Source organism: Anolis sagrei, chromosome 3 (genome assembly GCF_037176765.1).
Source record: "Anolis sagrei isolate rAnoSag1 chromosome 3, rAnoSag1.mat, whole genome shotgun sequence".
Lineage (NCBI taxonomy): Eukaryota > Metazoa > Chordata > Lepidosauria > Squamata > Dactyloidae > Anolis > Anolis sagrei.
This window is the reverse complement of record NC_090023.1, coordinates 251756075-251771891: the sequence shown is the minus strand read 5'-3', so window position 1 is coordinate 251771891 and position 15817 is coordinate 251756075. Positions and strand designations below refer to the sequence as shown.

At 39.8% G+C, this 15817-nt stretch overlaps 1 protein-coding gene across 1 annotated transcript in view; it reads right to left on the bottom strand.

The window, feature by feature from the left end:
• The window catches only part of SEC62 (SEC62 homolog, preprotein translocation factor), a 34567-nt gene that overhangs the window by 15531 nt on the left and 3219 nt on the right, over positions 1 to 15817 (bottom strand). The window contains exon 2 of the mRNA XM_060767541.2: positions 512 to 620. Coding sequence (XP_060623524.1) covers positions 512 to 620 — 109 coding nt within the window. The remainder of the gene's footprint in view (positions 1 to 511; positions 621 to 15817) is intronic.

Here is a 15817-nt window from a genome sequence, read left to right as displayed (position 1 = left end):
ACCTCTTCTGATTTACATACAAATTCAACTTAATAACAAACCTACAGAATTTATTTATTGTTTATTTATTTACTTACTGTATTTATATATTGCTTTTCTCACCCCAGGGGGGATTATAGCAGTTTACAACAAATAATGGAAAAAATTAATGACTTACATACATATAAACCAAATCATAGATCTAAACAAAACATATAACTGAGCATTAAAATCAATAAGATAATTAAATATAAAACAACAATTAGTCACGAGGACATAAACATTAAAACCATCTAATAAAAATATTAAAATCACATGATCCAAACTCATAGACCGGGGCCATTCCAAATGTTGACTGTTGAGAATCTATCTTGTTTGTAACTTGGGGACTGCTTGTATAATTATTTCAGAAAGGTTTCTAGAACTGATGGCAGCAATGTGGAAGGAAATAAATGAAACACTACTATTTATCCACCAAACATTATAACTCCCTGAGGTGACACTGTCTTATTTAGGTAAAAATAAAATTTACCAATGAAATAATCAACTCTGTGACCCATCATGTTGGTAGACTTGGTTGGACAGTTGAACCGCAGGTATTTAGCGACAGCCTTTTCTTCTTTGAATGGCTCCCCCACCTCCTGTAAGAGAAATACAGAAGAAATGAAAATTTAAGCTCAAAGTTGAGGTATTTTTCAATGTAATGTCTTATTTCACCAATCTACTGTACTGCTGCAAATATTCCATTGTTAAGAAATTAAAGTTTGCAATGAGAGATTTTCCAGTCTTGGACTGGAGAGAATATAAACACGACAAACAATGTGGAAAGGAAGCATTCATGCAATCTTTGGGGTTAAAAATTAGAGTTCAACACTTAAATAGTTCATTCCAAAGCAAAGGACATTGAGATCCATATAGAGTCACATTAGAAGACTCCTGGTTGCATATGTTCCCTTCCCTCTCCTCTTCCCTGAAACTACCCCCATCATCTGTTCTGGAGGAACACCTAACAACAATATCCAAGGAGAGTAGGAAATCACAAATGGTGTTCTTCTGCTGCTGAATAAACATTTCTGGATACAATCCATTGCTTAAGGACTAATTCACACATTTACTTTCATTCTTAGGTATCTTAATCAGGCCGTGAACTGCATATTTGAGTAAGCCCTCTGACATCAAGCATCATAAACACAGTTTTCAAAATATTTCACATTGCCTCAGATATATTACCTTCATTCATACCTATAGTTTAGTTATCTACCACTGAGATATTCATTACTAAGAGAATTCTAAGTTAATTCAATCAAGCTTTTATTTCGCCGCTTGGGTGTGATCCTGGATTCATTGCTGAGCCTGGAATCCCAGGTCTCAGGGGAGCATTTGCACAGTTAAAACTTGTGCGCCAGATACGCCTGTACCTTGGGAAGTTTGATTTGGCCACGGTAGTCCACGCTCTGGTTACATCCTGTATAGACTACTGCAACGCACCATACGTGGGGTTGCCTTTGAAGACTGTTCGGAAGCTTTAAATGGTCAAACGGGTGGCAGCCAGGTTGTTAACGAGAGCAGTGCTCAGGGAGCACACAACTCCTCTGCTGCACCAGCTCCACTGGGTGCCAGTTTGCTACCGGGCACCATTCAAAGTGCTGGCTTTAGCCTATAAAGTCCTAAACGGTTTTGGTCTTGTTTACCTCTAGGACTCTTAAGATCTTCTGGGGAGGCCCTGCTCTTGGTCCCACCTCCTTTGCAGATGCGTTTGGTGGGGACGAGAGACTGAGCCTTCTCAGTGGTGGCCCCTCAGCTGTGGAATGTCCTGTCAAGGATTATAAATGCGACCCCCTCCCTTCTGACCTGGCTTTTTGAGCAAGCTTTCACTAATGCAGTATAATCTGGTAAATATGAAATCGTTGAACAACTTAAAGGTAAGAAGACATTTATGATAATATTTTTTGGCTTTGTACTGTTTTTATACTATATGCTAAATGTTTTAATAGTATTCATGACTGTTTACATTGTTTTTAATTTTTGTGGCATCGAATTGTTGCCACCTGTGAACTGCCTTGAGTTGCCTCTGGGCTGAGAAAGGCGGTATACAAATATAGTAAATAAATAAATATTACAAAATTAACATTCTTGTCACACGCAAGACTATGAAAAGACTTTCAAAAGCATAAACAATGTCAAAACAAAAAAGTGAAATTTCTGGAACAAAACCATTGTATATCTTCATGAGATAAGTATCCTTCACCCAGGGTGAACTATTTTTGCAATGGAAAACTGGGTGCTTGCATGGATTGATGGCAATGGGACAGTGTTCTGGGCTTCTGCCTTGAATTGGGAAACCTAACATGGCAGCACAGAATAGCAGCCATTTAATTGTAAGAAAGCAGACAAAATATTAAAACTTCCTCCAGTATTTGATAGCGCCTGTATAACAGATATCCATTAAGCTGGATATCTGGACATAAAATCTTCAAAGACTGGAAACACATAGGATTTGTTTAAAGTATTTTTATTCAAGGAAAAATGCACATGAGCTTTTCAGATATATAAAACTAAGAACTATAAAACAATATAATATCTTGTTTACCACACACTGAGGATTTTTCAGTTTGGTGAAAGCGAGGGGGAAAATATGAGTTTGCTAATCTTAGAGCAACATTTCCTTGAAGGAAAAAAAACTGCCTAGTCTAGTCATGAACCTTACACTCTGCTGCTGTTGAATTATCCAAAGACAGCAGTAGCCATAGGGGCGCCTTCTACTAGTGTAGCCTGGTGAGAAATAGTGGCCTTTCTTGAAATACAAGCATTTGATCTCAATAACTCATTTGGGTTACTGCAGTGTTCAATGCAGCCCTGGATCTAAAATGTCGAGACATATAGCAGCTTATCACCTGTCATGCTTCTATAACAAACAGGATGCCCATGTGCACTATTTCACATGAGGCGGTACTCTATTTGAAGACCCCTCCAATGTAAGAAGTCTGATTAATTTATTTATTTATTTATTTATTTCTTGCATTTGTTAGCCGCCGCTCTCAGCCCTAGGGCGACTCGCGGCGGCGTACAGTACAAAGGACACTTTACAAAAGAATCAAACAACAATTAACATCACAATACATACATCAACTTATACTAAAAATCCGCTGCGTCATATTTATGGAATCATAGTCAATCTCGTCGTCGTAGTTCAATCCGGTTGTCATTACCCGTAGCATAGCACTTAGTTGAGCGCCTGCTCGAAGAGCCAAGTCTTCAGGCCCTTACGAAAGGCCATGAGGGAGGGGGCCTGTCTGACATCAGCAGGGAGGGAGTTCCACAGCCGGGGGGCCACCACCGAGAAGGCCCGCTCTCTCGTCCCCGCCAGACGTGCCTGTGAGGCAGGCGGGACCGAGAGAAGGGCCTCCCCGGATGATCTCAAGGCCCTCGTGGGCTCGTAGGCCGAGATGCGGTCTGCAAGGTATTTTGGGCCGGAACCGTTTAGGGCTTTGTAGGATAACACCACCACCTTAAATTGGGCCCGGTAGCGAATCGGCAGCCAGTGGAGCTGGGACAGCAGGGGCGTTGTATGCTCTCTGCGTCCTGCTCCCGTTAACAACATGGCTGCCGCGCGTTGGACTAGCTGCAGCTTCCGGGCCGTCTTCAAGGGCAGCCCCACGTAGAGAGCGTTGCAGTAGTCGAGGCGGGATGTGACCAAAGCGTGTACCACCATGGCCAAGTCAGACTTCCGAAGGTACGGGCGCAGCTGGCGCACGAGCCTAAGCTGTGCAAATGCTCCCCTGGTCACCGCTGAAACCTGGGGGTCCAGGCTCAACGATGAGTCCAGGGTCACACCCAAGCTGCGAACCTGCGCCTTCAAGGGGAGTGCGACCCCGTCCAGCACAGGCTGTAACCCTATACCCTGTTCGGCCTTGCGACTGACCAGGAGTACCTCTGTCTTGTCTGGATTTAGTTTCAGTTTGTTCGCCCTCATCCAGACCATTACAGCGGCCAGGCACCGGTTCAGGACTTCGACGGCCTCCTTAGTAGCAGGTGGGAAGGAGTGACAGAGTTGGACATCATCTGCGTACAGGTGACACCGCACCCCGAAACTCCGGATGATCTCACCCAGCGGCTTCATGTAGATGTTAAACAGCAAGGGGGACAAGATGGAACCCTGAGGAACGCCACAGGTCAACGGCTGTGGCGCTGAACAGGTGTCCCCCAGCAACACCTTCTGAGTACGACCCTCCAGAAATGACCGGAGCCACTGCAGAGCAGTGCCCCCAAGACCCATCTCTGCAAGGCGCCCCAGAAGAATACCGTGGTCGACGGTATCGAAGGCCGCTGAGAGGTCCAGGAGCACCAACAGGGACACACTCCCCCTGTCTAGCTCCCGGCGCAGATCATCCACTAAGGCGACCAAGACCGTCTCGGTACCATGTCCCGGTCTGAAACCAGACTGTGCCGGATCCAGATAATCCGTGTCTCCCAAGAATACCTGGAGTTGTGAGGCCACCACGCTTTCCATGACTTTGCCCAAGAAGGGAAGATTGGAAACAGGCCGAAAGTTGTCCAATTTAGTGGGGTCAAGTGATGGTTTCTTCAACAGCGGCTTTATAACAGCCTGTTTTAGGCTCGCTGGAATCTTGCCCTCCCGAAGGGAGGCATTAACCACCACCGTTACCCACTCGGCCAATCCCCCTCTGGCCTCCTTCAGAAGCCAGGATGGGCAGGGGTCTAGGATGGACGTGGTGGGTCTCATTCCTCCAAGTATCTTGTCCACATCCTCGGGTTTCACAAACTGAAAAGAATCCAACAAAATCGGACAAGCAGGTGCTTGTGTCACATCCACAGAGACTGCATCTAATGTGGCGTCCAGCCCAGAGCGGATCAAAGCGACTTTGTCTGCGAAGAACCGAGCAAATGCTTCACAGCGCGCTGTCGAATTGTCAGGGCTCCCACCTGAAGTGGAGGGAGTTAAAAGACCTCTGACAACCCGAAACAGCTCCGCCGGACGGTTTTTTGCAGACGCAATAGTGGCCGCAAAGAAAGTTTTCTTTGCGGCTTTTATTGCCGCGGCGTATGCCCTTAAGAAGGATTAAGACCCAAAGAATCATGCGAGAAGAGAGTGGGGCCTTGAATTGTCCTTTAGGAATTAGCACTGGAAAGCTGGCTATGCAGGCACTGATCCAGTAAAGTTGTGCCTATAATGAGAGATACTGTACTTCAGTTTATAGTAATTATTTCTGCTTCTGTACATATAAACAAAAGAAAAAAAAAGAAGAAAGTGCAAAAGCTGGGTTGCAGTTAAACATCCAAAAACCAAGATTCTGGCAACCGGACTGACTGGCAAATAGAGGGAGAAAACATGGAGGCAGTGACAGACTTTGTATTTTTAGGTGCAAAGATTACTGCAGACAGGAAATCAGAAGACGATTACTTCTTGGGAGGAGAGCAATAACCAATATCGATAAGATAGTGAAGAGTAGAGACATCACACTGGCAACAAAGATCCGCATAGTCAAAGCAATGGTATTCCCCTTAGTCACCTACAGATGTGAGAGGTGGGCCATAAGGAAGGCTGAATGAAGGAAGATAGATGCTTTTGAACTGTGGTGTTGAGAAAAATTCTGAGAGTACCTTGGACCGCCAGAAGAGCAAACTAGTCCATACTCCAGGAAATAAAGCCCGACTGCTCATTGGAGGGAAAGATATTAGAGGCAAAGATTAAGTACTTTGGCCACATCATGAGAAGACAGGAAAGCTTAGAGAAGACAATGATGCTGGGGAAAATGGAAGGTCAAAGGAAGAGGGGCCGACCAAGGGCAAGATGGATGGATGGCATCCTTGAAGTGACTGGCTTGACATTGAAGGAGCTGGGGGTGGTGACAGCCAACAGGGAGCTCTGGCGTGGGCTGGTCCATGAGGTCACGAAGAGTCAGAAGCAACTGAATGAATAAACAACAACAACAACAACATATAAACAAATATTTTTCCTCTTCCGCCTTGCTTTTCTTGATCCTGCATTTCTGTTCGATTGTGTTCGATTTTAGCCTGTTCTTGTAAGCCGCTCCGAGCCCCAGGGGAGTGGCGGCATATAAGTTCAAATAATAAATAAATAAAATTTCTTCTCTTTCTGGCAATATATTAAGTTGCCACATCAGTTATAAAATGCTTATTTTCCCTATTATGCAAAAGTTGTTTGCTTTGGCATGCTGGTGACAACCATAAATTGTATGATTCTGCAGATCGTAACATAAAATGACAACCATAAATTGTCTTATTCTGCATAACAGAACATAAAAATGACAAACATAAACTGTCTGTTTTGCACATCATAATATAAATGACAACCTTACATTTTTTTTTATTTTGCATATCATAAGGAGTGTCTCTCAGGTCAATGCCCACCAAACCCTTCCAGTATTGTTTCTTGATCATGAGAGTTCTGTGTGCCAAGTTTATTTATTAATTTTCTTTATTTTATTTCGAGCATTTGTATCCCGTCCTTTTTAATTAATTAAGTTAATTATAAATCCCAGCAACTACAAATCCAAATTACAAAATCCACCCCGAACCCACCACTATTCAAATTTAGGTGTATTGGGTATTTGTGCCAAATTTGGTCCAGTGAATGAAAATACATCCTGCATATAGGATATCTACTTTATGATTCATAACAGTATCAAAATTAGAGTTCATGAAGTCGCAACGAAAATAATTTTATGTTTGGGGGCCACCACAACATGAGCAACTGTGTTAGGGGTCACGCATTAGGAAAGTTGAGAACCACTGAGTTAAAGTATCCCCCGCAGGTAGTTATCCAGCCTCTTTTTGAAGACATCCAGACAAGGAAACCCCACTATCTTGTTAGGCAATCAGTTCCATTGCCAAACCACACTTGTTGTCAAGAAGGTTCAGATGAAATCTACTCTCCTGTAACTTCAAACCATGAGACCTGGTCCTATTCTCCATATAAGCAGAGAAAAGGCCTGCCCTCTCCTTTTGTGGCAGTCCTAGAGGTATTTAGAGAGGGCAATCATGTTGCCGCTCTGTCTTCTCTTCATCAAGCTGAACATGCCCAGTTCCATCAACGTTTCTTCAAAGGTTTTGCTCTTATTATCCTTGTTGCCCTTCTTCGAATCAGCTCCAACTTGACTATATCCTTCTTATAACGATGTGCCAAGATCTGGACGTCATGAGGCCTGAGCAGTACAGACTATACTGGGACAATTGAATCGAAAACTATGCTTCTATTGTTATAGGCCAAAACAGCATTCACCTTCTTTGATGCATTGTGTATTACAATATCAGGAAAAGCCATCAACAAAATCCTAAGCAAACTGACAGTAGGTTCTACAGAGATGTACAGGATGTACTTCCAAATAAGCATGTTGCAATTATTGTTATTATTATTATTGAAATAGCACTATCAAAGTTCCATGGCCTTTTAACAATAAACAACAAAAAATCATCTACATTTCAACAGAAAGATAGGTGTAGGAAAGAAAAAAAATGAATATACAATATTTATCACTCACACTTCATGCTCACTGCATTAACAAACTCAAATTTTACTACTTTACTAGGAACATACATAACTGAAAATTCTTCTATACCTAATAAAATAAAATATTCCATCAATTTAGAAATTTAGAACCAATTTAGGCTTCAAAAATAGGCTGCATTTCTTCTCCTACTCCAACTTTAGAAGGGACTTTTTTGTTTTGTATGGGACGGCATTCTGTCATGTGAGCTCTCAGCATACATTTAAATGGATTTATAACCTCAGCAAAAACCAGGGCTTAGATTCAGTTAGTAGAGTCAAATTACATTAGATTTAGATACAGTAAAACTACAGTTTAAAAGTGATGCCCAATAATATAAAGAAATAGCAAAATGTATGTTTAGGTTCTAACCACATTGTTGAAATAAAAGCCATACATTGTAAAGTAAATAAGCATGTTTGTGTTTTTGACTTCAACAACTAAAAGAAACAGAACTCATAAAAATAAACACATGAATTTCCATCTCAAATGTTATTTGCAATGAAAATGTCCAATTTAAGGACTGCAAATCCATAGGAACATTAAACATTATAGATGACACACCCTAGCAGAGCTGGATCAGAAATCAAAGGATTAACCTCTTTCTATAGGCATTCACAATAAATTATATCTGGAACTACAGTATCATATCTGCTCTGATGTAACAACAACAATGCTATTTGCAATTAAAACAGCAGATATTGACAGAAATTCCATGTGATTTAGAGTTAAGCGAAACAATGCTTCAGTTCAGGACAAACATTATTACAGAATGACACAAAGTAAAAATCCACAAAAAAGTCTAAGACACAAAACCCCTCACCCTTGCCCTCAGCTCACAAAATTACTAACCAGCTCATTTCCACACAGATCTGGAGGAAGCTGCGGACAAAATGGGGGCATATCTTCTGGAATCCCATCTTCAGATTCCCACATGAAGACTTTGGGCAGTAATCAACCAATGAAAGAAAAAGAACACCTCCTGGTATTTAACTAGATAATTATCAGTTAAGGCAGATTTGCTCTTAGTATTTTGAATAGACAATAGCAGAAGATCCTAGAAATGAGTTGAACACTACTTTACAGAGCGTGGGACAGTGCTGGGAAGGAAGTAGTGTTATGCAAATGGGGAAATATGTTGGCACATCCTTAAATTCTTACATATTCACCTTGGTCGTTTTTACAAACTTTTTGCTAGAGGCTGTTGAGGAATGGCGCAACAGAAGTAAAAAACTAAGACCACCATTATTTCTATCATGCCCATTCATGGAAGGTTTTAAGGCTTAAAATACCTGCTTCTGTGGTCTTTGAGACATGTTGTTTGTATGGAAAGAATGGGGCAATTTGTTGTGTACACTATCGAATTATAAATGTACAATTATTATCTGCATATTTTAAGTGCATATATTCAATGATAAATCTTTCTTGTTAGCAATTTAACAGAGGAATTCATGGTCTTTTTAATCAAGAAACCTAACATACATATATAGTCAGAGATGAACAGAGTGAAAGCAACAGTTTTGAAAAGGAATCCAAAAATGTTTGTTTTATTTTTCATCATGTCAGAAGCAACTTGAGAAATTGCAAGTCGCTTCTGGTGAGAGTATTAGCCGTCTGCAGAGAGGTTGCCCAAGGGATGCCTGGATGTGTTACCATTCTGTGGGAGGCTTCTCTTAGGTCCCACCCAAAAATGTTGACAGATGCTATGATCTCAGAATTATTTAACAATAAGTAAAATAAAAAGTAAAGGCAACGGTTTCCCCTGACATTAAGTCTAGTCATGGTGCTCATCTTCATTTCTAAATTGAAGAGCCGGCATTGTCAGTAGACACCTCCAAGCTCATGTGGCCAGTATGACTGCATGGAGCACCATTACCTTCCCACAGAAGTGGTACCTATTGATCTACTCACATTTGCATGTTTTCAAACTGCTAGGTTAGCAGAAGCTGGAGTTAACAGCGGAAGCTTACCCTGCTCCCTGGATTCGAACTGCCGACCTTTTGGTCAGCAAGTTCAGCAGCTCAATGGTTTAACCTGCTGTACCACCAGCGGGTTAAGTAGAATCAACTTATTGATAATAATACATCTCATAACCTCACAACCTCTGAGGATGCCTGCCATAGATGCAGGTGAAACGTCAAAAAAGAATGCTTCTAGAACATGGCCATACAGCCCGAAAAACATACAACAACCCAATAATACATCTCTTTTAAAAAGTTAACATGATTATATGGTCTCTTCTTTAGTATTTGACTATTGTACCTTCTTTGGTGTAACATGCTAGGAAATAATACTATAGTAATTATTGAAGCTCACCAGAGGAAGAAGTGGAAAATGTACTGGATTTACAAACTTAACACACAAATATTGCATAAATTCGATAATTTTAAACGGAAACCTCTTGTTTTCCTGTTTTAGAGTTAAACATATGTCCAAGCTGCTATATATCACTTCACTAAAGTAATCCTACTGAAAATATTGAATGTATTATATTCAATTAACTTATTTGAACTTTTGTTTCCTTTTCCAAATAGGATGCAAGATTTAAGAAATCTGACTGACTCAAATCTCAATCCATTTAAATCCAGTTGCAATGCTAATAGCACTAAATTTCACTTTCACAAGTAAGGAAGTGGGCACAGAAAACCTCTTAGGAAGAGACTGTGCTTGCTGGTTACCTGCATGGATAACTACATTAAATTGACCTAAAACTTTCCTTTGAAGGCAGCGCAACAACCTTGGTAGCAGAGAATAGCCTGAAGCTGACCAGGTATGACTGCTTTCTACAGACAGAAGTAGAGAAGACAGAGCACCAGATAACAATTCAGTATAACTTGATTTGCAAGGACTTGAACCAGTGTCTTGCTGAAAGTATAACACAGATTTGACTTGAGGGGTGCCTAGCTTGACAGCTAAGCAAACTGCCTCATTCTAGAAGTTCCTGATTTGAATGTATCATTGCACAGGGCTTCCTAAGAAATATAGGCAGAGAGATGCTGGGAGCAGGAGGCAGGGAAACAGTGAACTGGAAACATCATTATGTTGTTCTACCTCCTTCTCACTGTCCACTGTAAAATTATAATAAGATGTAACTTATGAAGCCACTGATTTAGAGTAAAGATCATTTGCAGTTGTTTCTATACTCTAATTTCTGCAGCAATATGAAATTTCTAGTGAACAAATTCACTTTTAAAAGTAGTCTCACACTGGAGCTGACAAAAGTGTGGTCTTCTAAAGTTGGGTGACAGCTTTTTGCATTACTCGTAGTCACAGTTGGCTATGACAGCTAGGGCATACAGAATTTACAGTGTAACATTTGTAGGGCTGCACTCTGTCCTCCCATCTTAAATAATGACATAACCTTTTTTTCAACAGTTAAGAAATGAGAACAATGCTATCTATTATTATGATTGTTCAGTTCCAAAGCACAGTGTTCACCAGCAATCATCTATCTTAAAACTTGACTTTTAAATCCCTAAATACCCTTAAGCATTTATGCTAGGAACCACAGTCAATTCCTAATCTATCTGTCAGAAAAAGATAAAGAATTTTGTGCTAATCATGCAGATGGCTGGATGGCCATCTGTCAGGGGTGATTTGAATGCAATATTCCTGCTTCTTGGCAGGGGGTTGGACTGGATGGCCCATGAGGTGTCTTCCAACTCTTTGATTCTATGATACTATGTATCATAGCAGTCCTGATTTTTGTCATGGAATGGTTTGAGAAATGGGACAATTCCTTGTACATTTAGATAATAATTTAAAAATGAAGTAATTGGGTTTCATTCATGCTTACTGACTTTGAATTGTAACTATGATGTATGGATAAAATATGCCTGTGTTGTTAATGCATTAGGTCTTAGAATTAGTCCGGCTCTTTTTCATATAATGGGAAAATAGCTGTTTTTCCTGCTTATTCTTCATGCATATAGACTGTGAGTTTCTAATTAAGTGACCACCTATAACATGTGCTTGAGGGACTGAATGCAACAGAAAAAATATTGATCTCAAACAACTACTGTAAATATAATTACTTTATCTCAAAACAAAGAAAGTAATTGGCATTTAGAAGTTGATACTTTTAGAAATTTCCTTTCCACATATTTTAGACTGTTTAAGAGAAGCATGTCAATCTGTTCCATGTTCTATTTCTGTGATTAGATATACTGATCCATCTTAATTACCAATTTCTATATAAGATAAAATATGTAGAAACCAAAGTGAGCTGGAAAAAGTAGAAGACTTGGTAGTGGTTTCTGACTATTATGTGTTTCATAGGATCTTTCAGATCTCCAGATTATTCAGAATAATACCTTGCTACTACAGCCAGCTCCACATTTCTGGAAAGAAAGATTGCAGATTGCTTAATCCATTTTATAACTAGGCCTTATTTGGATTGTTGATTCCCTGAAAGAATAGTAGCATGAGTACCTTTAGATCTGCACTTAACAGTATATTGCTACCTGTATAGATTCATATTTATGCAAGTACAACACAGAAATTGGGGGGGGGGGGGGATGATGATGCCACCATTTCACCCATTCATTAGCATAATTACTACAGGCATATATTCATGCTCCACACATAGTGCAGATCCAATAATTCACTGATGGAACTATCCCCCAACATAATCTGTGTTGCCTGAAAACTGACTCCTACATTTTAAGGGAATGTGATTACTGAGTGAGTTGCCTGATCTTGAAAAGAAAGCGGTATTCAGAGGGTGCACTCTCTGAAAAATAAAAGCATCATACTGATCTGCATGCTGCTTTTATTTTTCAGAGAATGCACCCTCTGAATCCAATATTTATGCAAATGCAACAACCCGGAACAGGAAAAAGCCATGCTGACATGACCACCTCTCCTGTGGCCCTACTGCAGTACAAAACTGATGGTCATTATGAATGAATTTCAGAATGAAATTTCAAGTCCCAGATTCCCCTTATAAATCCTTTCAGCAACGGCCAACCCCGAATTTGTAATATTAGGATATCTATTTCAGAACTAGTCAATATAATCTTCCAACAATGACTTGGGAGTATCTTATCTGTATTATTTTTAATTACTTTCTCATTAATGCTAGGCATTAGCTGTGATGTACAATTCAGAAAATGTGAGTATCAATCTCCATATCATTTTTTGGGGAAAAAAATAGCTTTGAACAGGTTTAGAGGGTTTTTGCTATTTCCCAATTGTTGCAGTTCAACAAATTATATCTAGTACAAATCAGATAGGTGAAATATGTTTTCAAAAAAGATAGGAGGAACATAAATATATGGCTCATTCACAATGCACTGAAAAAGTTTGGAAAACCGCTTGCATTGTTTAGTCAGAGATAACAACAGCTTAGCATAGCTATTTCAGTGGGGTTGTAACTTTGGAGACAAGGACTGTGGCACAGTTGGTTGGGAGTCAGCTGCATTAAGATCACTACTGACCAAAAGGTCATGAGTTCAAAGCCAGCCTGGGTCGGAGAGAGCTTCCAACCATTGTGTGTAGCTTGCTGTCGACCTTTGCAGCCCGAAAAACAGTTGCATCTGTCAAATAGGAAATTTAGGTACCCCTAATGTGGGGAGGCTAATTTAACTAATTTACACCATAAAATCTCCAGCAAGCAAAGAATGAGGAAGTACTCCATCAGTGTCTCAAATGGACAGTGAATCGACAGCTCCCCTGGTGGCCAGAATACCCTGATGAAAGCTGGAAAGTTAAATAGCCTCTGTGTGTCTGTCTATATATGTTGTGTGTCTATAGCATTGAATGTTTGCCATGTATATGTACATTGTAATCCGCCATGAGTCCCCTGTGGGGTGGGAAGGATGGAATATAAATAACGTAAATAAATAAATAAATAGAATTAATGCTCAGCTATGGAAACCAAACAGGTGACACTGGGAAAGTCACACTCTTTTAGCCTCAGAGGAATAAAAGGGAAACCGTCCTCTAAACAAATCTTACCAAGAAAACCTAGTGATAGGTTTGCCTTAAGGGTCACCTCAGGTTGGAAATAACTTGAAGACACAGAACAACATTTATGCAATAGTATCTCCTTATCTGTAGTTTCGCTTTCTGCAGTTTCAGCTACCTATGGTCAACCATGGCCCAAATATTAAACGGAAATTTCCAGACATAAAGAATCCATATGTTTTAAATGGCACGATATATTCACCTAATCTTTATACAGTATACTGCTATAATTATTATTTTTAGTATTAGTTAATGTTGTTAACCTCTTCATGTGCCTAATTTATAAATTAAACTTTATTATCGGTATGGAAAAACATACAGTAGTGTGTGTGTGTGTGTGTGTGTGTGTGTGTGTGTGTGTGTATATATATATATATATATATATATATATATATATAGGAATAAGTACCATTAATGATTTCAGGCACCCACGGAGGGTCTTAGAACATACCCCTGTGGATAAGAAGGGGGGGGGAGTAGTGTATTATATACATATGATTAAATCCATTATATACCTAAGAGAAAAGGCCTCCTGTCTCTACCCCTCTGCATTGCCAGAAACTGACGCTTGAGAAATGTCTCCATCTTCAAAGACTAGTCTAGTTACTGCAGGGAGAGGGAGATCATCCCATCTAGGTTTCACTGATTCTACTTTTCTGACAGGGGGAAAAACATTGTTTAACAATAAAATTGTCAATAATTTAATTCCATTCATTATTTATTTTTAGATGGATTTTGTCTGAAACTAAAAGCCACCTTGACTGGCGATTTTCGGGATAAAAACAGGATATAAATAAATGTAACAATAGTAGTACTTATTGTTACATTTACAAAATGAGATAACATGCATAACATTAAAATTATTAATGTTAGAAATCTAATACTGTGACCTATTTGTTGACATATGGTATTTAATGTAAAAAAAAAGGCAAGGGATTATTTCTGTTACCTACTGTATCATATCAAAGATGTCCCATATAAAACCCTCCTTCGGGGAAGTGCCCATTCCAATATTCTAATTTAATCAAGTCAGCAGGTGGACATGCTGTTCTAAATTTCCTTATTAAAACATTAAATGTAGTACAGCTTCAAAGGGCCAGAGTCTTTTGGAGATGTAATGTATTTAACAACTCACACACATATACATGGCGTATATAACACAAACCATATAGGAATGTACAATACAAGCTTTAAATTAGAAAATGACATTACCTCTCTCTCATTAGAGAAAAGCAAAAATAATTACTGCAGTTGACTGCAGAAAAAGTGACTCATTGATGTGGTTTCACTACATCTGGAACATCGAAGAAGAAACGCTCTTGAAGAGTGTGTGAGGCTGTGCATGAATGTAAGGTTGATATAGAAGCTGTGAATGCATATGATAGTATACGTGGCCAAGTGTGCTAAGATTAGCAGAACTGGTAAAAGGTGATAAACTGTTATTGCAAACAACAGGGTGGCATTTACTAACTAACAACATGCAAGATCCACAAAACACAGCAATGAAGAAACACTCTCATTTTCACTAAGTAGGAGACTCTCAAAGTAACATATATACCATGCCTACATTTCAAGTGTTTTGAGAAGAAGACATTCTTCTACATTTAGAGGTGTTGAGAACAGCTACCGAAAACCTCCATCTGGGTTTTGTGGAAAAACTTAGCAATAAAGTGTTGTATGGGAGAAATTCATGTCACACCACGGTGCAACAAGGGGATATGAATGAAAGAGCAGGCAAGGAGTGCGGGAAAGATGTAAACATATGTTACAGTAAGAGACAGACATCTTCGTCATGCTGGAAGGGAAGCCATTTGGGCTCAACCCAAAAAATCTTGGGCTTGAATCCATGAAAAGGTCCCCTATATGGGACAACATTTGAAAGAAACCAGGCTTTGGGTTTGCTACCAAAGAACTGGGAAGAAAAGCTTCTGTGCAGAGGGAAAGAAGAACCGGGAAAGCTTTGTGTTTGTGATTATGGGAGTGTGGGTGGGGAAACGAAGTACAAACTGCACCTCAACCAGTAATAGAATAATGCACCCCAGCCAATGATGACAATAACAATCATGATGTTAACAGAACAAAAAAAGATACAGAAAGAAAGCTTCTGTGTACAGGGAAAGACGAAATTGGGAGAGGTCTGTGTTGTGTCTGTAGGAGGTCCCGGTGGAGAAATAGGGTACAAAATTCATCCACAACCAATAAAAATACTGTATCCCAATCAATAATAATGATGATGATAGAATAATAAAAGATTAGAAAGTAGAGCTTATGTGTAGAGGGGGAAAAGAGACAGGGAAAGCTTTTTGTTGTATCTGTGGAAGTGTAGGTAAAGGAACAGGGTA